The 23219-nt window shown below is 57.1% G+C and overlaps 2 protein-coding genes across 2 annotated transcripts in view; both read left to right on the forward strand.

Annotated features, from left to right (window-relative positions):
* Window positions 1-11423, forward strand: part of LOC119509950 (anthrax toxin receptor-like) — a 27170-nt gene extending 15747 nt beyond the window's left edge. Inside the window, exons 11-14 of the mRNA XM_037803907.1 lie at window positions 5045-5143; window positions 8957-9026; window positions 9957-10035; window positions 10199-11423. Coding sequence (XP_037659835.1) covers window positions 5045-5143; window positions 8957-9026; window positions 9957-10035; window positions 10199-10264 — 314 coding nt within the window. The 3' untranslated portion in view covers window positions 10265-11423. The remainder of the gene's footprint in view (window positions 1-5044; window positions 5144-8956; window positions 9027-9956; window positions 10036-10198) is intronic.
* Window positions 10310-21594, forward strand: LOC119509951 (proline-rich receptor-like protein kinase PERK10). Its single transcript, XM_037803908.1, has 5 exons — window positions 10310-10477; window positions 11561-12040; window positions 12882-12932; window positions 13673-13756; window positions 20353-21594. Exons 1-5 carry the CDS (start codon window positions 10310-10312, stop codon window positions 20599-20601), a joined length of 1032 nt encoding a protein of 343 aa, XP_037659836.1. The 3' UTR covers window positions 20602-21594.
* The last annotated feature ends 1625 nt before the right edge of the window (window positions 21595-23219 follow it).

Raw genomic sequence — 23219 nt, forward strand, 5'->3', positions numbered from 1 at the left:
AAAACAGCCAGCAGCTCCCATCACCCTCAAAGTGAAATCCCGAGTGCCTTCCCGAGACCAGGAACTGTTCGGGTGTCCGAGCCCAGGGCCGCGAGAGGGGACCTCCTAGTGCAGGGCCTCTGTCCCGAGTCTGTGTGTGTGGGATGCACCTTCCCGCCACCGTGCTCTGTAAAGCGGAAGCTGCTGGAGAGAAAGGGCAGCAGGCTTCTCCCCTGGTAGCAGCATGTGCAGCAAGGGGCAGCGTCGGGGCTCATACGCAGGCGGCAGGGGCTCTGTGCTGCAGGGCTGGGGGCTCTCACGGAGCTTAGCACCTCTCAAGCTCTGCTCCTCACGGGGGGCAGTCTGGACCATGGGCCCCGGTCTGGGGGCACTGGTTTTGCTTTCAAACAGGGACCCCAGCACCCACTGTTAGGATTGTGCTGAGGGCTTGAGATGGTACATTTTGGGGTGCCTGGCCCCGTCTCTGGGAGTTGGTTGACTAATGAATGGGAGCTGGTGCTCATATTTCTGTCAGGGCTCTGAATCCTGCCCCCACCCCCGAGACTGCAGGGCTGAGCTTGGAACCCGGTTTGGGGGGGTAAGGCAATCTGAGGAGAGCCTCCAGCTGAGCCAGCTGTTGGTGACAGCTGTCTGATTCCTCATGTGTTCTGCCCCTGTAGCTTGCAGTGTGAGGCATGGAGGAGGTACAGAGTGGCTTCAGTGCCCAGGGGTGGAGGTGGGAGGTGGGGACACCCTGCAGTGGGAAATGTTGATGGCATTGGGGCGTCCTGCACTGGGAGATTTTGAGTAGACCGGTCCTGTAGTGGAAGACTTGGAAGTGGTTCAAGGAGTCCTGGATTTTACTCTTGCCCCATTTTCTTTATCATATGTCTGTCCACCTCTCTCTCTCATCACCTCATCCTAGCTTGTGGTGCCTTACTCTATGGGTGACAGTGTGCTCCTTCTCCCTAATCCCGTGGGTCTGCTGCCCTCCATTAGGGACCACGTCTGCTCTCAGCTCTCTGTGAGCTGCACAAACCCTAAGGGGACCACATGGTGCATTTGACAGAGCCATACTCCTGTGTACCCCAAACGCCATCTAGACACGGAGCATCACCCTCTCCCCAAAAAGCCCCTCAGATCTGCCCCCCCAGGCTCCCTGCACCCACCCCCTAAAGCAGCATCTGTGGGATTTTGCCTCCGTCACATGTTGCCTGTGCCAGAGCCTCCCCCAGGGGACCCAGGTAGCTTGTGCGATAGAGTCTGGCTTCCTGCACCTGCCGTGTGTGGGACCACCCCCCCAAGCCACGTGTGCTGAGTGCCCCCTGGAGGGGCTGGGAGTGGGTTCTGGACCTGCTGTCTCCTGTCTCGGTCTGGTGGGTGCAGGTACTGGAGATGCAGGGCAGAAGAGGGTGTTCCTTGTGGGTCCCAATGCCCTGGGCACCTGCAGCGTGGCCAGGGCTCCCTTCCTGAGTCTCAGCCAGGGCCCAGCGGCATGTGTGAGGAGGCAGGCTGTAGGGTGCAGGGGGTGGGTCCCACCTTGCAGAGCAGGAACTCTCTTGAGACGAGCTGTGGTCACCGCCACAAGCCTGCATGCCCTCTGAGGTTTCTGCCTGTTGCTCTGGAAAAAAAGAGGGCAGGTGATGTTGGCAGACCCTCTCTGTTCTCTGCTGTAAATAGTGATAGTGATGTTTTTCTCGCTGAAAGGATTGGCAAGGAGATGGAAGGGGACAGCCTGGCCAAGGCTCCAGCAGGGGCCCAAAGCCTAGAGGTGGAGCAGACAGGGACAGCAGGTCGTCCCCAGGGGCTGACCGGGTCTCCCAGGATGGCCCTCCGTGCTGCCTGCCGAGCCGGAGCCTGGGGCTTACCTTAGGAAGCTGGGAGGGGCAGAGGAGGGGCCCAGGGCAGGAGTCCCCCAAGCTGCAGCCTCAAAGGCTCTGGGTGCCCTGGGTCTCCTTTTAGTAAGTTGTTCTCTCCCCTAAAACAGGGCCAGGGTCCTTTTCAGTGTGCACTTGGTTATTCCAGCAAGCATTTGCATTGCTTTCATGCAGCCACGCAGCCTCCATACCAGCCCCTCCCAGAACCTGGAGACGCCACAGAGCAATATGCAGCCCCCACTGCCTCCTTCCCTCCCTGCCTCCTTTTTTGTCTTCTTCCCTGTGTCCCTCCCTTTTCCCTCCATCTTCTTCCCTTTCTCTTTTTACATCACTTAATCTTTGAAGGCTTGCATTGAGATAAGTAATGCAAACCATTCCGAAAAACAGGGAACAACAAGTAGATGTCCCCATCGGCCCCTCCTTCTCGGTTGCCTGCAAGAGCCCCCAGGGAGGGGTGCTCGTTTACACTCATCTGTGTAAATACACCTAACAGAGGGTCTTTTGCATAACCGCCCCCCACCCTCCCAGGGTACCCTGTAGCTTCCTGGGTAGAGTCCATTAGAGGGCTGATGGGTGCCCGGGTCCCTCCCACTCGCTCTCCCTGGTGGGCAGCCAGACCGTCCCACCTCTGCCGCCATCCCAGGCAGACCCCTTTGCAGGCCATTGGGATCGATGCCAGACCTAGAACTGCTGGGTTGAAGGCACCCACGGGTGACAAGCTGGCCAGGACGGTTGGGCTCTCTAAGCCTGGGGTGCCCCAGTTCCCACACCCAGCCCAGCACAGGGTGCTGTCTGTCTGTTGGCCCTGAGTGTCGACATCTGATGGCAGGTTGTCCTGCAGGTGTCCCTGCTTAGCTTCTGCCTGGCCTTCCCACTTCCTTGGGGAACCCCTTGCCTGCCCAGCTTAGCTTCCCCTCTCCTGGGTGCCCAGCCTGATGTAAGGTTTTTCCTTCAGAGGGAAAGTCTCCTTTCCAGAAAGCCTGAGCCTCTCTCCAAGGGCTGCTGGAGTCTGGGGCTGGCTGGGGGCTCCAGGCAGAGGGGGTAGGGGTTGTGTGTGGCATATGGGGGGTTGTGCATGCTGTGCTTGGGGTCCCTGGATGGCCCTCCTGGGCCTCCCTACTGTCCTTGCCCCATTCTTACTTGGGGCTTTCTGGCTCAGGACCGCAAGTCCCCTGGAGCTGAAAATTACTTCTCGGGGGGGTCAGGGGCATATTGGGAGGAGCCCTGGGAGAACTGTTCAGAATGAAGACCAGGGCCAAAAAGGTTTAGGCTGCTGTGGATTGGCGAGGGGGCCCCAGTGCCCTGGCCATGCCCACACGGAAAGCAGCCTGAGACCTGGAGCCAGGCGAGCCGAGTCCAGGCCCTGGCCCTGTGCCGGCCAGGGCTGGCGGAGCCCTCTGTTAGCCTCAGTTTCTGTAAAATGGTAACATTTCTGCACATGAAAGGTGCTCAGGAAGTAGGGAATGCTCTTTTGGATGAATACACGAGGTGCAGCGTTTGGCCGGGTAGAGTTTGCCCGTTTTTGGTTCCTCTTGTCTCTTTGCTTGAGCAGGAAGCCTCATTTGTCTCCTGCAGGCAGCTGAACTTTCCCTTCTCCCCTAGATCTAGCCACACCAGGCTCTGTTAGCTTAGGGGTCTGCCTTGCAAAACATGCTTCTTTGCAATAAATACTTCTAGGATGTAAGTTGGAAATGACCCCCTCTGTGAGCCCAAGAGGCTTCCCTGCTCAGTGTGGACTGGGTCAGCTGGTCAGAAGGGTCTGTGTGGGAGACAAGCCTGGTGTTCCTGCCGGGGCCAAGGCTGAGGCCACGTCCTGCTGGCCGGGGAGGCAGGAGGCTGAGGGGACAGCCAGGAAGCCACGATCCAGGAGGGGCTTTGTGCTTGAGCCTGGTGACGGGAGGTGCCACTGCTGACTGACACACAGCCTGCCCAGCTGCCTGCACGTGGAACTTTTTCCTATGGGGCCGCTCTGAGTTTGTCGGGGCCACTGTGACAAATGCCACATGCTGTCTGGCTTAACCATGGGAATTTACTGGCTCATGGTTTTGGAGGCTGAGAGTCCCACATCAAAGTCTCAACAGGCCGTGCTTCCTCCCAGAGCTGGTGGCCTTCTGGTGTGGGCTGCTTGTGGTAATTGGGGGACCTAGCCTGGCTTCTCTGCCTCCCATATGATTGCTGGGTTCCTATTCATAAATGAGTTCATGCATTGATTAATAACATTTTCAAAGGTCTTATTTACAGTGGGTTCACTCCCACAGGGCCATGGCTTGGGGCTTGAACATGGCTTTTGGGGGGACATGATTGAGTCCCTAACTCCCACACAGCTGATGGGTGGCAGGCAGGTCTCCGAGGAAACATCCCCAGGGTTCACTTCGCTGGGGCCCCTCAAGAGCTGGGGCTGGAATAAGCCGGCGTGGTCAGGAGGCAGCGCTGTGGGGAGGAATGGGGTTCGGGCAGAACAACCGGTGGGCAGAACATGGTGACCTCACTGAGGGACCGGCTGCCCTCCCTGCATCTCCTGCAGTGTTTACCTTGGGGTGAAGCCCAGGGAGGCCCCGGCTGCCTGATCAGGAGCTCAGGAATGGTCCCCAGTGGGCCAGGAAGAGACAGGGGCTGACATGTCATTGCTGGGATTCTGGAGCCTCAGCGAGACAGGATGGCCCCTTCTATGTCAGATTCTCCTGAGCAGGGTCCTAGGTGCCTGCAGGCTGTCCTGGGCACCAAATGCCAGGGAGTGGGAAGGGCCCCTAAGTGTTGACAAGTCCCACCAGCCTCCAGGCCTGGGTACCCAGCTCAGGGATGAGACAGGGGTGCCTTGGGCCTGCCTTGTCAGCTCCTTTCTCACCTGCCAGGCCAGGCCTGGCTGAACCCTCTGCCTCACCCCATGGCTCTAGGGAACCCGGTGGGATTTCAGGGTCAGAACACAGTGGCTGAGCTTGCCCCTGGGGAGGGGTCTGGCAGGGCATGTTTCAGGGGCTCCGTAAGTCAAACGGTGGTGAGAAGACCCCCGGGCACGAGGTCAGCCCAGCCCCTTCCCAGTGAGGATGCACGGAGGTGGTTTCCCACACAGCTGCTGCTTCCTGCTTCCCCTGGGACATCCTTTGGGGGTGGCCCGGCCTGAATGGCAGGACCAGAGGGAACACAGCATGGAGCTCTTCTCATAAGCCTATGCCATGCTGTCCTTGCAGAAAGTCCTGATGTGAGAGTTCACGGAAATGGCTTTTTGACTGCAGTAACAACGGAGAGTGTTATCTGCAAATTTAAGTTCAGCAGAACCAACATCGATGGTAAGTACCCACCTCGAAGCCTCTGAGTCTCAAATGGTCCCACACAAGGCCACATTTCTGCTGAGACAACCGAGTCTTCCCAGCCCTGGCTGACCACTCGCTGTAGATGTGGTGGGGTGGGAGGCAGCGTGGGCTAGTGGGATACAGACCAGGCCAGGGGGACTGACCGCCTTTCACCTCATCTGTAAAGTGGGGAGTCTTTAATCCCCAGTGCACTGGAGCATCTGGAGCAGGGCTGAGCTCTCGGCCGAGGCAGGCTGCAGGGGTTGGGCTGCCCTCCCAGGGTGTCCTCCCCGAGAGCCAGGGATGGAGGGCGCAGCTCTCTTGCTGGCGGGAATCGTCGGCATCCAGGCTCTGCCCCTTGCCCGGTGGTAGCATGTCCAGGGCAGGTCTGTTTGTCCCCACTTGAGAGAAGGAGCCCCTGCCAGGCCTGTGCTCCAGCATCAGAGGCCCAGACCCGATGGAGCCTTCCCTTCTGAGCCTCTGTTTTCTTTCCTGTAAAATGGGGCCAAGGGTAGTTGCACTAACAAAACAAGATCACGTATGTACATCATGAGGTGCACTTGAGGGCCTAATAACTGTAAAAATTTAAAACGGAACCCATTACTTGGAAGTCCTCAGGTGTCAGGCAAGTCCCATGGAGGGCAGGGGGCCCAGGAAGCTGAAGGTCCAGGCTGGCGTCGCCTTGGAGCTGAGGTGGGGTGGGCTTCCTCAAAGCCGGGGCTGGGGGACTTCCCACGTCACCCTCCCCTCCCCAGCGGGCCCCACGAGACCTTCATTTATTCCGATTCTATCTTTCCATCCAATGAGGTCTTCTTGGGGCCATCTGGTCAACCTGGAACCACTCCCATCCCCAGCACTCCTCAGTGTCTCTGCTCCTCTCTGTGAGCACAGGGAGTGGGGGGGCCGTCGCCACTGACCCGCCACCCTGCAGCATCAGTGGTGGCCTCAGAATGCCGTTCCCCTTTACCTGCACCTTCTCAGACTGTGTGGGAACCAGCACCCCCTAATCCTGGGAGCCAGAAGTGGCAGAGGACTCCCTATGGCAGTAGAGCACCCAGTGCTGGGGACGCTCCAGCTCCGAGAGTCCTCACCACCACCCAATGGGGATTCCTGTGTGTGGATCGGGAACTGGGGCAGGGGAGGTTGAAGGGTCTGTCCAAGGCCCCAGGTGATGTGAGGAGAGGCGGCTCCTGTTCCTGAGAAGAGAGGTCCTGGGGCCGCCGGAGCCCCCTGACTGCCCCGGGAATGTGTCCAGATCTTTCCCGGCAGCCTGCAGTCCCTGTGCCCACCCTGGGGCCACTGCTGGCCCTTGCAGGCAGTCCTCGGGGACGGGCACACGGCCACAGCACATGGGCAGGGCCTGGGCTGTCTGCAGCTGCATCCAAGGCACATCACCAGGAGCTCCGATGCACCAGGGAAGATTTGTCCCATTTCTGATTTAATTTTCTCTTGTTAACACATCTGGGACAACACTTTGGAAAACGCAGACCAGAGAACAGAAATGTAAAAGTCATTGCTTCTCTGTGTTGCACGTTTTCTGACTTTGGCACGTGCTATTTCTACAATGGAAAGAAGGTTCGTAAATGTGGCAACTGAAGACTTTGGTTTGATGAGCTAATCCGGGGACAGCCGGCTGGTCAGTCGCTCCCGGCAGCCCCCGAGCCATCGGGTGGGCAGGTGGGTGCCTGCAGACCCCTGCTCGCCTGCTCCAGACCACGGATGTTTGCAAGCCAACCCCACCCCCTCAGGCCCCGCTTTCAGGTTAACCCCAGCCCGCCCACCCCTCAGAGCCGACCCTGTCCTCGGACCTGGCTTTGGAGATCAGTGCCCAGCAGCGCTCAGATGATGGAGTCACGGCTGAGCTGACGGTTGAGGGGCCACAGCTGGTCCCCGGGGAAACGACCGTGCTGCTGAGGATGGCCCCGATCCGTGGTAGAAAAAAGAAAAGCAAGGATGAATACTAGAGCTTCTTAATTACAAGACGGATGCACAACAGGAAAAGGAAAACAAAGAAAAAATTGTAGAGCAAAATAGGACCCCAGTCCCACACCCAAAGATAACTACTGCTGACACGCTCATGTTTTTCTCAACTTTGATGGAAGGAAAGGAAACTCAAGTGGAAACGAAGAAACTGTCATGTCCCACAAATGTTTCCTCACGAGACCTGTTAGTGCACGAGAAGAGCTCTCCACCTGCTGGTTTCTGTTAAACACCAGGGTTAGAATGGGCGACCAGGCCTTCCTTTTATAGGGACAGTTTCTTATTAGGAGAATTTAGGCTATTTGTATGTGAAGTGATGTGATGTCTGGGATTTGCTTGCAGGAGGGTGTCCCTGAGAGCGTCTGAGAGGGCTGGCCGGCCGCGGTCAGTGTGTGTTTCTGCTGGAGGAGGCAGTGCGGCTCCCGTCAGCTCCGAGCTCACCCCTCATGGGGCGCAGGGCTTGGGGAACCCGGCCTCCCTCCTGCAGACAGACAGGCGGACGCCGTGGCTCACTGTCAGGCCCAGGGCGGAGCTGTGGACCAGGCCTCTGGGAAGCAGAGGTCCCGGCTCCTCCAGGGGCGGGAGGCCTGGGCACCTACTGGCCTCTGGAATCCCAGAGAGCAGGAACCCTGAGGCCCTCCAAGGCCAGTCGTCCCAGCTTCCCTGGGAAGCACGAGGCAGGAGCGGAGAGCTAGGAGCTGAGTCCACACCCCAAGGCAGCTTGGTGCTCGCCCCTTGACCCCAGCCCAGGGGTCATGAATGCCTGTGGGCTGCAGACCGAGCAGGTGCCACCTGACAAGTTATTGGACTTTTCCAAGCCTCGTGTGTCCAACTCCCAAACCCCCAGAGAAACCAGAAGCAAAGGCAAAACCAAACCAACCCAAAGCCCCTTCCCGACTCAGGCTTCCCCGTGACAGGAAAGGGCAGCTCCGACCTCTCAGTCCTCTGCTCACGCCCTGGACATCCCCCTGGTTCCTCTGCGTCCCCCCACATCCAGCCACCAGAAGTCCTGCTGCCTTTATATCCAGACCACATCCGGATGCTCTCAGGCCCTGGACAGAGTCACTGTCCTTGGGATAAAACCCACACTCCCATCCACACTCGCCGCCTCCTCTCCTGCACGAGCAGGACCAGTCAGGACCTCAGGACCTTGGCGTGTGCCACTGCCACAGCCTGGAAGTTTCCTTGGCTCCTCCCTGGAGGTTCCCTCACCATGAGGCTCAGGGCAAGCATTGCCTCCTCAGAGAGGCCTGATTTTTGATGTGAGTTCCAACAACATGCACAAGTTGTGAGAATTGTGTACTGAACTTGAAGTACCCATCACCTTCTTTTAATAATTGTCAACCCACGCTAAGCTGGTGGTGTTGACACCCCCACTGCAGATTTTTTGAAGAAAATTCCAGACATTGTATCTGCTCACATGCAAATATCCTAAATTCTCCTAATGAGAAATGGTCCCTATAAAAGAAGGCCTGGTCACCCATTCTAAGGAGCTGTCCCTTCACCTCCGTTCTGTGTCATCCCTGTTTTCATTGTTGTCACAGCACTTTTCACTTTCTGACATTTATTTTGCTCTTGATTTTATTTTATTTGTCTCCTGTCCATTCTCGAGAATCTTCCTCCCTGGAGAATAGCTCTCCGCCTGCTGGTTTCCACTGCCCAGCATCTGGGGCAAGGCCAGGGATCCCCAAATATCTCTGAGTAGACAAAGGCCAGGAGCAGACTCATCGTCTGTCAGTGTCAGCTCAGCTTGTCTAGGGGATGCAGAAGGTGATGGATGGAAGGACTGATGTGTGCACCAACTTTCTTCTCTTGTGATTTGTCTTTCAGAGAAAAAAGCACTCTCTGTTGAAAATAACGTTATAACTTGCCCTGGAGTACAACCACAGGTAGTCGGAAAGTAAGTGCCCCAATCTGTGGGCCCTCGTGTGTGGGGAGGCAGGTGGGCAGAGTTTGTGCTCCTCAGGGGTCCTGGATGTGCATAACCTCGGCTGGGGCACCCAGGGACTCCTCTCTCCTTGCCCTGAGGGCTGGTCCCTGGAGATCAGGGACCCATGGGGCTCAGGTCTGATGAGGACAGTAGGAGGTGAAAGGGCGTCTGCCTTAGTTTCCCCACTGTTGTGAGAAATACTGAACAATGGTTGGCTTCACAACAGGCATTTCTTGGCCCTCAGGCTTTGGAGGCCTGAGGACTTGCTTTCTCCCGGAGTGGAGGGGCCTTCCGTGCTGGCTGCGGCAATCCTCGGGTTCTCTGCTTCCCCGTCACATGGCCCGTCACATGGCCTCATGCTCGCCTTTCTCCTCCGGGTTCCCATGACCTGCAGCCCCTCCTCCAAGTGGCTTTCTCTTCCTAAGGTCCCGTAGTGGGATTAGGGCCCGATCTCATTCAGTTGAGCCACAGGTTATCTCCAAGTAACGGCTTCAAAGTCTCCTGTTTCTGCCGGGTTCCCACCCGCGGGAATGGAGGATGGTTACGAGCGTGTGTTGCTTCTGGAGCCCTAACCAGCAGACCACAGGGCCTCTGCTCCAGGCAGGCCTCCGGAGCTCTGCCCGTGTGCCCTGTCTGGCTGGAGGAGTCCGGAAGGAGACCCACGTGGCCACAGTGGCCGTCAGATGCCTGCTGGGCTCCTCGGGCTGGCCGTGTCCCTCTGGACCTTCCCTGCCAGGTGACCTCCTGGTGCTTTGGGGAAGGAGCTCTTGCCCCTGATGTCTTCTCTCCACCAGCCCCAGATGCCTTATCGGCAAAGTCAGTGTGTCCGGGAGAGCTGTGGGCCAAGGCTGGGGCCCAGGGCAAGACCTGGTTGTCACCTCTGCCCTCTCTGTGCTTTAGGGCCATCTCTGTTGAAATCAGCCTGAACGGAGGCATGCACTTCTTTAGCAACAACCTCAAAGTCACTGGAAAGCAGTGTGTGAGTACCTGGGTGGGGCGGCTGCCATCTAGGGCCAGTGGGGAACCCGGCCCTGGCCGTGGACACACCCCTGGGGGCAGGCTGGCTGCCAGGGTGAGTGGATGGGGTGGGACGCGGCCCCCAGGACCCAGAGTCCAGAACTGTGACAGACCCTCACCCCCAGGGCCCCAGAGCCGACCCCTCCAGGTCAGGGTCCAGGGCCCAGGGCTCCAGTAGGGGCCCCCGCTGAACCTGCCTCCCAAGCTGTGCAGAGCCATGAGCTGGTGCCCCTGCCATGGCCCGGCTCTCGCCCACCTCCCGGGCCTATGTGGTCCACACCCGCTGCCATCGTGCAGATGTGCCCGGCTCCTCCTCTCCCGGGCTCCTCAGCCACCCCCCTCTGCTCACTGTCCCTGAGCCCTGCAGGAAGGTTCTCCCCTGCGCTGGACGGGGGGCTCAGCAGGTCAGAGGGAAGGGACTTGGGCTTGGCTCTGGAGAAGGTGCCCAGGCAGGAAGGGGCTCCCACTGGGGTCAGCCATCCAGAGCTCATGTCCAGTGGGCATCTCGTACCTGGGCAGCTGACCTTGGGTGGGGGAATGTGAGGCTGGGGTGAGTGGGTAGAGGACAGGGGGTCTGATGCCATTGCCCTGGGTCTGGGACCAACCCTGGGGACACAAAGAACAGCTAACAATTCCTGGCCTGCACACAGACCCCCGTGCCTCCCTCGCTAATCCCTGTTCACCTGCTCACAGACCAGCAAACTGCATCCCCACCCCTGCCCAGCAGGACCCCCCCAGCCTGCCCTGGACCCGCACCTGCACAGAGGCAGGGGTCACCCTGGGGATGGGGCTCCCGGGGCTCTCCCTGCAGGCAGCGTGCCTCCGGAGAGGGCTTCCCTGCCTCTCACCCCTGGCGGGCAGCCCCAAGCCCCTGATGGGGAATAACCACATTGAGAAGCCTGCCCCTTCCTGAGCCCCCCACACCCTGGCTCAGCATCTGCTTCCTGTGGACCCTCCCTCAGCCTCCCACAAGCCCTCCAGGCAGGGCCGGCCTCTTCCCCAGGGAGGGAGGGACCCTGAGGCTCAGTGGGCCTGAGGAGCATCACCCAAGGCTGCAGAGCCAGGAGGGGCTATGGGACATGGGGAGAGGACCCGCTGTCTGTGCCAGGCCTCTCAGCTGCCTCCAGCCGCCTGTCCCTCACCCATCTGTGTCCCTGTACCTTTTGTGTCCTCACAATCCTCTCCACTGTCAGCCGAGGTGTACACTTGGGGTTGGGTCCTTTAGCTCGTCCTGCAGGGCTCTGGGGCAGGTGCTTGGAGCAGGGCCAGAGGCAGTGTCCACTATCTGGGGCACCCGGCCCTCACCTCCTAGACCCCGGTGGTCCCTCGAGGTGGGCAGCCTGAGGAGAAGGGGAGGTGGGGAGCGGGGGAGTCAGGTGGAATGCCAGCGGGTGGGAGCCTGGAGGGGGTCCCCAGACCCAGCCCAGCCCTCGGCCACCCCCGTTCTCTGCCCAGCCAGCTGGACAGTGACTGGGGCCCTTCCACAGGGAGAGAGCCCTGCTAGCCAGCCCAGCGGGGGTGACGGCTCAAGCCCAACCAAGCCCAACACTCAAAGCCTCCCTGCAAATACCGCCAAGGAGCCCCCCAACCAGCCCCGAGAACCCCCTGAGAAACCCCCTGAAAAGCCTCCTGAGAACCTCCCCGAGAATCCCCCCGAAAAGCCTCCTGAGAACCCCCCCAAGAAGCCTGCAGAAAGCCCCCCCGAAGACCTCCCCGCAAGTCCTCCCGTGAAGCACCATGCGGTCGCCGAGGAGAGCCACGATGGGAGCGAGGACGACGAGAGCGCGGATGAGGAGAGCTCGGAGGGTGGCCAGGAGGAGGAGGTCTATGAGGAGCATGAGATCCCCAGCAGCGAGCGCAGCGGCAGCGTCTCCGAGAAGTTCCCCGTGATCCCCGTGGTCGCCGGCTCGGCCGCGCTGCTGGTCCTGCTGCTGCTGCTGTTCTGTGTCTGGTATCTGTGCAGGCAGGTGGGTGCCCTCCCCAGGTGTACCCTCTGTGGGCAGGTCCTGTCGGGTCCCAGGTGGTCCCAGGAGCCCCCCGAGGCACAAGCTCCATCCTCCCCCCACTGGAGCCCACAGGGCACCTGGGCTGCTCCCGGCCTCCTTTCCTGGCTGCCACGGGGCATCCTGAGGATGCTGTGACCGCTGGGCCAGGCCTGTCCCGGTGCCCACAGTCTGGGGTCTGGACGGTAGGTGATGGGGACACTCAACCCTCCTGGGGGGTGGCAAGTGGCCAGTGTGGAGCAGAGCAGGTGCACGGGGACAGAGGTGAGTGCCCCTGGGGTCAGGGGTCAGAGGCCTGTGAGCGGGGCTGGGGGGACCATTCCCTGAGAGCTGGAGGAAGAAAGAGGAGAGCAGGGTGTGCAGGGGAGGGCACCAACAGAGTACAAGCAGTCAGTCTTTGCTCAGGAGGAGCTGTGAGGAGGGAAAGCTTGGTAGGGGACTGTCCCCGAAGGGATCACAGCTTGTGAGAGCTGCATGGGGCAGACAGGAAGCTGGACAGATGGACAGGGGCAGTGTCCCGTCTCCACAGGATGCTTGGGCTGACGATGACCCTGCTGGGTGCTGTGCCTCCGTCAGGGACTGGGCCCCTCAGCCTGCCTGGTATGCTCCCAGCTCTCCAGGAAAGGGCTGTGTCTCTGTGACAAATAGGGAAACCGAGGCTCGGAGGCAGCCACGTCGGCCGCAGCACCACAGGCAACCACCTTTGTCCCATGGGCTCAGATTAAGTTCCCATCCCACCCGCAGGGGCTGAGGCCGAGCCCCACCACACCTCCCAGCCTGGGTGTCTGTCTTTTTAACATTACAGCCTGAAAAGGAACCCCTGCCACCTCCACCATCACCATCGCCACCCAGTAAGGTAAGTCGAGGCTTCGCCGTCCTCTTGTGAGCCGGTCCAATATGCACAGAGCCTTCCAGGGAAGCTCCTGTGGCCTGCAGAGGTGTTTGCACTTGCTGTCCTCAGAGCTCCCACCTCCCTGTGCAAAGAGCTGGAAAAAAGAGGAAGGCACCTGGGGCAGGGAGAGGCCCTGGGCAGGGCGAGGCAGTAAGGGCCTCCTAGTGACAACGCCAGACACCCCCTTCCCAGGCTCCCAACAACCCGCTTGGACCTCCTCATGGAATGGGTGGCTTGGGCAGGCCTGTCTGGGGGTCTGCGTCATCCCTCCTGAGATAAGGGGGACATTGGGGACCCGGGTGGTTGGCAGGATGGTTCTTCCTGAGCTTACCGAACACAGGAGAGGTTCTGGAAAAGGAGTGTCAGGTCCCAAGGATCCAGCTCCCAGCTCTTGCCGTGTTCTTGTCTTACTCCCTGTCCCGTGGGAGGGTGGAGGGGCCTGACTGGGGTCAGCCTGTGGGGCCTGCAGGAGAGATTTGCTGGCATTTGGGGAGTGAGCCACACATGCACGGCCAGAGGGGTTGACTTGTTTGCCCCAGAGGGTGCTCCCTGTGGCCTGGGGGCTACTTGTTGGGAATCCCGGGCCCCTCACCCCTCACACAGTTGTCCTTTCATTCACCCACAAACGTTTGCTGAGTGGCAGCACTGGGCAACCCCAGCGCCGTCCACCAGGAGCAGAGAGACGACTGTGCTTCTCTTCCCAGGAGAAAGTGTGCGGGCCGCAGTGTCCCATCATGATTTTCCCTTGCTGTGAGTGCTCCAGAAGTAGCCACCCAAGGCACACGGAGGTAGGAGGGTGCCCCTTACTCCTGGCTGGGGCAGGGGAGAGGGTGATGGCTCAGGGTGCACAGGCCTGGCCAGAAGGCTGTGCTAGGGGCAGGCGAGTGTCCTGGGCCCCTGACTCTATCCCTGGGGGCTGGGGGCCGGGGATGGACCAAAGCAGGAGGGTCGAGCCCCCGGGTGCTCCGAGGGTGCCCAGGGCCTGGCTCCCCCCATCCCACCTGGTCTCTGGGTGCTGGCAGCCGGCCCACGGGTGCTGGTGTCCTCAGCTCTGCGGTGGCTTAGGTTTCAAACTCGGGCTGGCAGGAGGAGGGAAAAACAGACGAGTCACAGAGAGGGCTGTCCGGGTCAGAGAAATAAAGAGAAGTCCTGAACCGCCATTGCCAGCACCTGTACTCTCCAGAAGTGTCCTGGCTGCCTGACCCCGACCGTGGCCCTTTAAGGCAGAGTGAGGCCCAGAGCCGGCTGCTGGTGACACGGGGACCAGGGCTGCCTGGAGGGGGCCCAGGGGGAGAAGCCCCAAACCCCAGTGACCTGAGCTGGGGCGTGTGACCTGGGAACCCACGTCCAAGCCTTTCACCACCAGGGACCCCAGTCCCCAGGACGTGCTGCCCACCCCCTACCCGGGTCGGGAGAGCTCAGCCAGGCCGAGGGGCATGGGGCGGTGTGGCTGGAGAGGGCCCTGGTGGCCGGTGTGGAGGGCACAAGACCCAAGTCTCTGCCCGGCCTGGCCTCCCCCTGCCCGGGTCCTGCGTCTGCTCCGTGGCCCACCCAGTCCTCCCTCCTGGGCTGCTCGCTCCCCTGGGGCCCCGGAAGGCCCTGGAACACCCAGCCTTGCCTCTGTCCTGACCCAGTGACCTGCAGGGCACAGGCACCCCCTGCCCTGGCTTAATCAGTTCTTAACTCTGCAGACTTGGCCTAATTGCTTAATCTCTCCAAACCTCACTTTTCTCATTTGAAAAATAAGGAAAAAATAATAAAACTCCATTGTCCCCAAATTCCAGTTATGAAGAATGCCAGGTTATGTTCTTGTGTGGTTCAGGGAATGCCGGGGGGAGTCTGTGCAGCCAGATGACCTGACATTCCTGGGGTCCCGGTGCCAGATCCAACCCCAGCCCACCTGCAGGCTGCCCCAGGCCTCAGCCAGGGTTCTCCAAAGAAACAAAACCAACAGGAAATAAGCATCTTTTTATTAAGAGATTTATTTTAAGAAATTGGCTTATGCAATTGTGGTGGGTTGGCAAGTCTGAAATAGGTGGGACAGGAGTAGGTCAGAAATTCTGCTAAGAGTTGACATTGAAGCCTTGAGTCTAAAATCCATAGGGGAGGCCCACAGGCTGGAAACACGGAGGAGCAGCTGGTGGTGTCTTGGGGCAGAATTTCTTCTTCTTCTGCAAACTGCAGTTCCTGCTCTTAGGACCTTCAACTGATTGGATGAGGTCCAGACACATCACTGAGGGCAGTCGCCTTCACTTAAAGAACAACTGATGGTGTATGCTAACCCCATCGATGGAATACCTTCCCAGCCACACTGAGACCACGGTTTGACCGAACAGCTGGGCACTCCAGCCTAGCCACCACAAACCTGGCCATCACAGTCCCCCACTCCAGCCTCAGGGTTGATGGGCATGACTCTGGTTCCACTGGCCATCGGGACATCAGGACAGCAGGAGCGTGTCACAGAATTGTCCATGCTGACGCCCATTTCATCTTAGTGCTTGGCCGAAAGAAAGCTGGAGATGAAGTGCCCACCCCCTGCCTCCCAGTCCTGGAGAAGAGGTTGCTTCTTTTTCCCCACCTTGCCTTGCCCTCCCTCCACATTGGAAAGCTCACCGTCCGAATCCCCCCACTCCAGAGAAGACAGTGATCCCCACTGCAGTCTATTCTAATGTGCCGGTATTTCAGGCCGTGCCTCTTGTAGGGCTTTCCCCTACACATAAATGAGGTGCGTGGAAGCCCCTAAGATAGGAAAGAAGGAGAAGCCCTTGGGTATGAAAGAAGAGAAACTTAAACAAGAAAGAAAAAGAATGTGGGCTCAGAAGCTGGAGAGCCTGGGACCCCAGACCCCTCATTAGCCATGACACACGCTGCAGTGGGTATTGGTGGGAGGCGAGGTGGGGTGGCAGGTGGGTGGTGGAGAGAGCAGCACAGCTCAGGGCCCCCGGGCCCCACCGTGCCATCTCCTCCTTCCACCCAGATGGGGGCAGCTGGCTTCCCGCTCAGCATGGTGGCAAATGCTAGCAGGTGGGGGGGGGGAGAAGTGGGGATGGGGAGGAGGGGAGGATGGGGAGGAGAGGAAACGGAGAGGAGCAGGAAGGAGGGGAGTAGAAAGAAGGGTAAGATAGGAAATAGAGATCACAAAAGCAGGGATTGCTGATAAATGATCAGATAATTTGCCTGTATCCAGAGGATTCAGAATTATGCTTATAGTGGTTGTTTGGGGGTGGTCAGAAAATTAGTAGTTCTTATTTTCTTGCGTCTATTTTTCTGTATTGTCCAGGTTCTTTACAGTGGCAGATATTGCATGTATATCATGAAAGCAAAAATGTTTATCTTTAAAAAAGATATTAATTGAATGAAACCTCAGGTCATTTTAAAGAGAAGGTTACCTAGAAAGTGATACTGAGCAAGGTATCGGTCTTGTTATCATATTGGGGAGATTCATGTTGAGGAAAACCCTTCCCACCTCTGGCTTTGGCTTTCCTCTCCATGAAGTGGGTGCAGGTCCCCAAAGGGGTTTGGTGCTCCCCAGGGTTCCACTGGGTCGGACTTTGCTCCGGGTGGTTTTGGAGAATGTTGTCAGGTTTCAGGTGTTACAGATTCATTAAGAATGGACTTACTAAATTCAAGTTTTGTTCTCTTTTTGACTATGTGGCTACACTGGGAGAAAAGCTGTGATCTTTCTTTTGGGTCACTAAGGATTGAAAATTCTGAGGGGTCCAATGAGAGCCTCAGATAAGGGAAGGCATCCTTCAGCCTCTCTGCCCTCCTGCTCCTTTGAGAAGGGCTGTTTTGGCCACCGAGGGACATTTGATGCATGAATAAGAGGTTCCGGGGAGCCTGGAATTTGCACGCTCAGTGGAGCACCTGAAGGGCCTGGAGGGGTTCCTGGGGATGGACAGACAGCTGACAGGGCCATCAGAGGGACTCTGAGCAGCACGGGAAGGACAAGCCTGAGGAGTGAAGGAGCTCAGATGGCCCCACAGTCCGGGAAGCCATGGGAAGATCCGAGGTGCAGGCCACCCTCAGCTCCCACATGGACTGCAGGGATGGTTGGTCCCATTTCACAGATGAGATTGGGGCAGACTGACACCCTGCAAGCATCCTGTGGAGTACTTCCCAGCCCTCCAGCCATAGATGCTGGGGGTGATACAGCTACAGCATGATGCACCAAATGCAGGACGGGCAGACCCAAGAACACATCGTTAATTGGGCCCTGCTCTCTGGCTGTCATTTGGGCCTCTGCTCTCCGGCTTTCGTACCCTGGCTCAATTTGGGCATAATGACCCCACAGTCTCTAACCTGTGCTTTAAGAAATTGTCAGCGCACAAAAGAGAAGGTGAATTAGGAAGTTTTATTCTGGAGGAGACTGGTTTGCATCTGTGTCCTGACTTTCACTGGGCTGGCCCACGGGAAGCCTGGTTGTCAGTGTGACAGGCTGAAGCCTCGGACTCAGCAAGAAATCCAGAGGGCTGTGTGCCCACCAGGCCAGTCCCAAGCCTCACAGCCCCCCAGGACAGATCAGTAAAGAGTCTCAGAACTCAGGATTGGTGCTAGAAGAGATGTTTTGTTGCCTGGGTACAATTGGAAAGGCCAAGGAGAGGCAGTAATTTTGCTTAGAAATGAGGGTAAAGGGCTTCTTGGATGAGGTGAAGTTTGAGTTGAGCCTTAAAAAGTGACTAAGCCCCAGAGCCCAGCCTTGGGAAAACCTACCAATTCTCCATTCACAGTTCAGGCCCCTGATTTGCCTTTGCTTGCAGGATGGCTGCTGGAGCTCCAGCCATCACATTCTTCTTCCAGGCAGAAAGGAGGAGGACAAGGGCAAAGGGGCTGCCCCAATGAGGAAGGCCACATTTTAAGGCATTTCTCAGGGCATTCCCCAACAACACCCTATCCACATTCCATTGGTCAGCATTTGTTCATGTGGTCACCTTGTTCAGTAAGGGCAACTGGGAAATGTCGTTTTACAGCTAAGCGTATTGCCTCCCCTGACAAAATCAGGTTTCTGTTACTAAGGAAGGCAGGGAGAATGAGCGTGGGGTCGGCACTCAGGATTTGGAATCACTTGCCCGATCTTAGAGATGGCAAAGCAGTCTCTAAGAGGCTAAGTAACTTGCTGAATTCAGAGGCAGAATTGGAACCCAGCCCCTTCATTTGTCCATAGAGCCAGTGGCTCCTAGGGCTTCTGTTGGGCCAGTCCCAGATCATCTGTACAGAAGCAGCCAGCAGAGAGGACGCTTACCCAGGACAGACACTCAGAGTGGAAAGGGCCATGTCTCTTGGCGGGGTCAGGGTGGCTTGCTGACAGCTGTGTTTGGTGGGTCCCTGAGGACCCAGGGAGCAGGCCTGAGGCCACCCAGTGCAGGCAAAGCCCCAACCAGGGAGTGGACAGGACACCTTTAGGATGGGGCAGCCCATGTATCCTGAACCCCCCACCTCCTGCACCCGCCCTCCCCACCCCCAGCCTCCTCTATTGGATGTAAAGACTGTTTTTTGCAGAGTCTGTTCTGGATGGAAGACAAGGCCCTTGCCATCAAATTATCATCATCACACTTGCCAGGCCCATCAGCCACTGCTCAGTGTCTTGCAGATGAAATCATTGAGGCTTTAAAACTTGCCCAGGTCCCTCCGTTGGCAAAAGGCTGAGCTGGGACTCACTCTCCCCTCCCTGGTGTCTGCATCTGAGCACTGACCATCATCAAGGAGATCCTGAAAGCCACCCCGCACCCCAATGCATGCTTGATGGCGGGAATGACGTGTACAATTCAGAAAGTCCACAAGGAATCTTGTGTGGTTCCATGTGGCATTTCCTTCCATGTCTTGGAGGGCTGTGATTTTATCATGGTTTCTCTGCCTGACCATTCTGAGCAAGTGTGTTAGTTTCCTATGGCTGCTGTGACAAATGACACAAAGTTAGTGGTATGAGGAGCATAGAATTACACTTGCACAGTTCTGGAGGTAGATGTCTGAAATGGCTTTACTGGGCTGATCAAGGGGTCAGCAGGGCAGCCCTCCCTCTGGAGGCTCCAGGGGAGAAGCTTGTTCCTTGCGTTTTCCAGTTTCCACAGCTTCTTTCCATGCCTTCCATGGCCCCTTCCTCCATCTACAAAGCTGGCACTGCAGCATCTTCAGGTCTCTCTCTGCTCCCAGCATCTTTCTGCTTCTGCTGTCATGCAGTCATACTTCACTCTGCCTTCCTTTTACAAGGATTTTGCAATGACATTTAGGGCCTGAGAAGTCCAAGATTCTGCCCCTGTCTCAAGATCCTGCATTTCCCCACATCTGCAGAGTCCCTTTTTACGTATAAGGTACATTCAAGGTTTGCATGATAAGGACCTGGTCATCTTTGGGGGCCACTATTCAGCCACCAAAATGGAGACTACCCTGAGAGCAGGCACAGCCTTGGTTTTCAGACCTTGTTGAGTGTTGCGCACCTGACAGGCTCTAAGTCCACAATCAGGAAGGACTGAAGGTGTGTGAGGACGTGGGGCAAGATGGGGCCCCTGGTCTGGGACTGAGAATGGTGGGCAAGGACCATGCTGGGGGGGCCCTTGCTCGGCCAGTGCTGCTGAGGCCTGCCCGCCGTGGGGGTGGGGGTGGGTTTGGTTTAAAGGCCATCGCTGTGGTCCTTGAGAAACTGCCTGCTGCAAGTGAGCTGGGGTCTGGGGGAGGTCGGGCAGTCTCTCTTCTCCCAGGTGTGCTGCCTGAAGGAGGGGAGACCCTTCCTCCAGGCACTCTCCCTGGCACTTGTGGGGGTCTTTGCATGAAGGTTGGGGTCCTTTGCAAGCCCAGTGTGGGGAGGGGCAGAGATGACAGTAAAATCAGACCAGTGGATGCCACAGATGGACAGATACTGCTGTCTGTCCTGGAGGGTCTCGATCATCCTCCTCACAAAACAGTGGGGCAGGCCCCTCTGCCTTTAGGGGCCACTGGGGCTCCTGCCTCTGGGGCCCACCCTCCAGCCTCTTGTGGTCCCTGCCCTGGCCCAGGGAGCCTCTGACCCTGTCTGGGTCACCCTTCAGCAGGCACTCCCTGAGGGTCTTTGGGTGCTGAGGCCCAAGCTGGGCAACGCGGAGCCCTGGAGGGAAGTCAGGCCTCACCCTTGATCTGAAGGCTCCCAGGCCATGGGGGGGCAGCAAGGTCAGAGATCAGAACACCTAAGGCTCCCTGGGGATGGCAGAGGGGGTGGTGGCCAAATCTCATCCCCAAGTGAGGATCAAGGCTGGAGCCCAGCACCCCAGGGAGGGGACAAACATCAACAAAGTCCCTCTCTATGGTCCAGGTGGGTCCCGAGCCAGCCCCCCCCGGACCAAGGGGACCACAACCTCTGCTCCCAGATGGAATGGCTTCTCCATGACCTTCTGTCTCTTCTTCCACCCCACAGGGGAGGTGCCTCTCCTTCACCCCAGTGAGGAAACCATACATGCCGATGGTCTGCGCCCCAAGACTGCATCTTCCACCCTGCTGCGAGCAAGTGCCCTTCCCCACCTGCCCACCGTGCTGCCACTCTCCACGCTCCTGCCCCCAGTCCTCCAGGACACTGCCACTCATCCCTCCCAGCCCCTGGGCACTCCCTCCTTGCCCTTTGCGAGCCCTACCCCCAAAGCCCAAAAGTGTCAGTCAAAATTGTTAAGCTTGCTGAGCTGAATATAGAGTTTAGAGTCAATGGTGCTAGTGTTTGTTGCTGATGATTGAAAGAGGTTATTACCTGGTGAGAGTGGCTGTCTTGCACACGAGACGTGTTTATGCTACACCTGCTAGAAAAGCATCCAGGGGTCCCGTGGGTTCTGGACATGGATTGTGCCCCTCACATCATCCTTGTCTTCATCCGTCTCCAGGGGCTGTGATGTGGGGGGTCTCTTGCCAAATTCTGCTCCATGAAAAAAGCCCAAAGGGTCTTTGAAACCTGAATCCAATCCTGTGTTTCGCTCTCTAACTTTTTGCAAAAGGAAACATTTGAATTTCTCATCTTTTTCACTGTGTCCCTTGTTTCCAACTCTGGCTTCCCCAATTCTGAATGTGTCAGAGAAGGAGGTGATGATCCCCAAGGTCTGTCCTGGTTCCCCAAACTATCCCCACACTGAGGGGAATTTCATCAGGTCCTCTCCACTCCACTAGAGAAGAAAAGTGGCCCCTGTCTGTGATCCAGCTGCCACTGTTGGAGAATCCACGCCTGGCTAAGAACAAGGCTGAGTTTTAGCATGCAATGTCCTCCCCCCAGGTGTGAGCCCACAGTCTCCATGTAACTGCCCAATTGCCAGGCCCATGGGTCCCTGGGAACTGGCACAGGGTCCCTGAGCCCCTCTAGAGGGTCACCAAGGGTGGCTGTGACTGAGGACAGCCCCTCATTCCAAACAATCTTCCTAGTTAAGAAACTAAACTGCTCTCAACCCCAGTCCCCCTCTTGAGTGCTGCAGCTCTGCCTTTCAGGTGAGTCACTGTAAGGCAGGAACAGGGAAAACTATGGCAGGTTTTGGTGTTTAATCAATATTGGTTGAGTTAGATGACAGGTTACGGAGATAAGCATAATTTCTCCTATGTTTGAAAACCAGTTTTTCTGGAGGGGCTTGTATGTTTGTATGTAGGGAGTATTTGCAACTTTACCTAAGTCACATAACTTTTAACTTCAAAGCGTTGAAGTCTGGAGTTGTTGTTTCTTGTGGGGACCCCCCACCCACTTCCCTGCCCCAGACCCTCCTGTGCAGCTGAGCTCCCACCCCCATCCACCCCCCCACACCCCATCTGTGTCCTGCCAGGTCCCAGGATGGGGGTGGGGAGGGCATTTCCCACCACACCCCCCAGGCCTGTCCTGTCTGCCAGCAAACGCTCTCCCAAGCTGGATAGAGGAAGGTTGTTCCCACGACAAAACGCCAGGCCCAGGCCAGAGTCACGGCCAGAGTCAGGGCCGTGGGGCGGAGCTTGAAGCCCTGCGGATGGGACCTGGTAGTTCAGTTGTGGCCCCGAATGGAGACGCGATCCCAGAGCAACTGTACCTGCTTAAAGAGAGCACGTGGCCCCCACACCTCACTCCCTGGCATACTTTGTGGGATGTGATGCCCGAGTTGATCAACCTTTTTAAAAAAATTTGTTTCACAAACAGTAAAAGCTTATAGTTATACAAGTACAGAGAACTAATGAGGAAGTACTGAACAGTTCTGCTAGACCGTTAGAGCTTTTCATTCTAAGCCGCCTGGTGCCTGGATCCAGGTGTAGCCCCAGGGTCAGAGTCCAGAGGGGGGTGTCCTGAATGCCCCATGAACAGCTGTGCCCCAGCATATTCAGATGGCCTTTGTTGACCCCTGTGCAAATGTTCCCTGGGCAGCTGTATCAAAATGCACGGAATGCTGGAAAAGTGGGCTGGAGATCACAGGTGTTCTGTGAATCAGGGACAAAATGCTTATTGTACTCATGATGGTAAGAAAGGTTGTGATGCCTTTTTTTTTTTTTTTTTTTTTTTTTTTTTTTTAAATCATCATTTTATTGAGATATATTCACATACCACGCAGTCATACAAAACAAATTGTACTTTCGATTGTTTACAGTACCATTACATAGTTGTACATTCATCACCTAAATCAATCCCTGACACCTTCATTAGCACACACACAAAAATAACAAGAATAATAATTAGAGTGAAAAAGAGCAATTGAAGTAAAAAAGAACACTGGGTACCTTTGTCTGTTTGTTTCCTTCCCCTACTTTTCTACACATCCATGTGATGCCTTTTTATTAGGAAAGAAGGGGTTAAGGGAGGAGACATCAGTGAGATGGTAGGGTAAGATGCTCTGGCTGAAGACCATCCTCCTTCCCCCAAACAGTGAAAAAACAAGCTGAAGTTGTTGGAACCAACTCTCCCAGAACTCTGGACATCATTCAGTGGTGAAGAGCAGCCATCAGACAAAGGGTCTGTGTGGCCGCATAGGTTCATGGAGTGGGTCCCCTTTAGAGCATCTGCATGTCCACCCACACCCGCTCCTGAAGGACTGACTCAAGTCATCACTGGTTTTGCCTAATGTGGAAAGTACGCAAGGTGCAGAAGCTGGTGGAGAAGCTGGGTGGAGAAGCCATGTGAAGAATCTAGGTGGAGAAGCAGGATGAGGAAGCAGTGCAGAGAGGTCATAGGAAAGAAAGCAAGCTACAGTGGACACAGAAAAAAAAAGTACCTGGGATCCAGGAAGAAAAGCTGTGGGGGGTTCTGTTTTGGAGGGGAAACTGAGGCACCGAAGAAAATTTGTGTATGCCAGGGAATTT

This window comes from Choloepus didactylus, chromosome 15 (genome assembly GCF_015220235.1).
Source record: "Choloepus didactylus isolate mChoDid1 chromosome 15, mChoDid1.pri, whole genome shotgun sequence".
Taxonomy (NCBI): domain Eukaryota; kingdom Metazoa; phylum Chordata; class Mammalia; order Pilosa; family Megalonychidae; genus Choloepus; species Choloepus didactylus.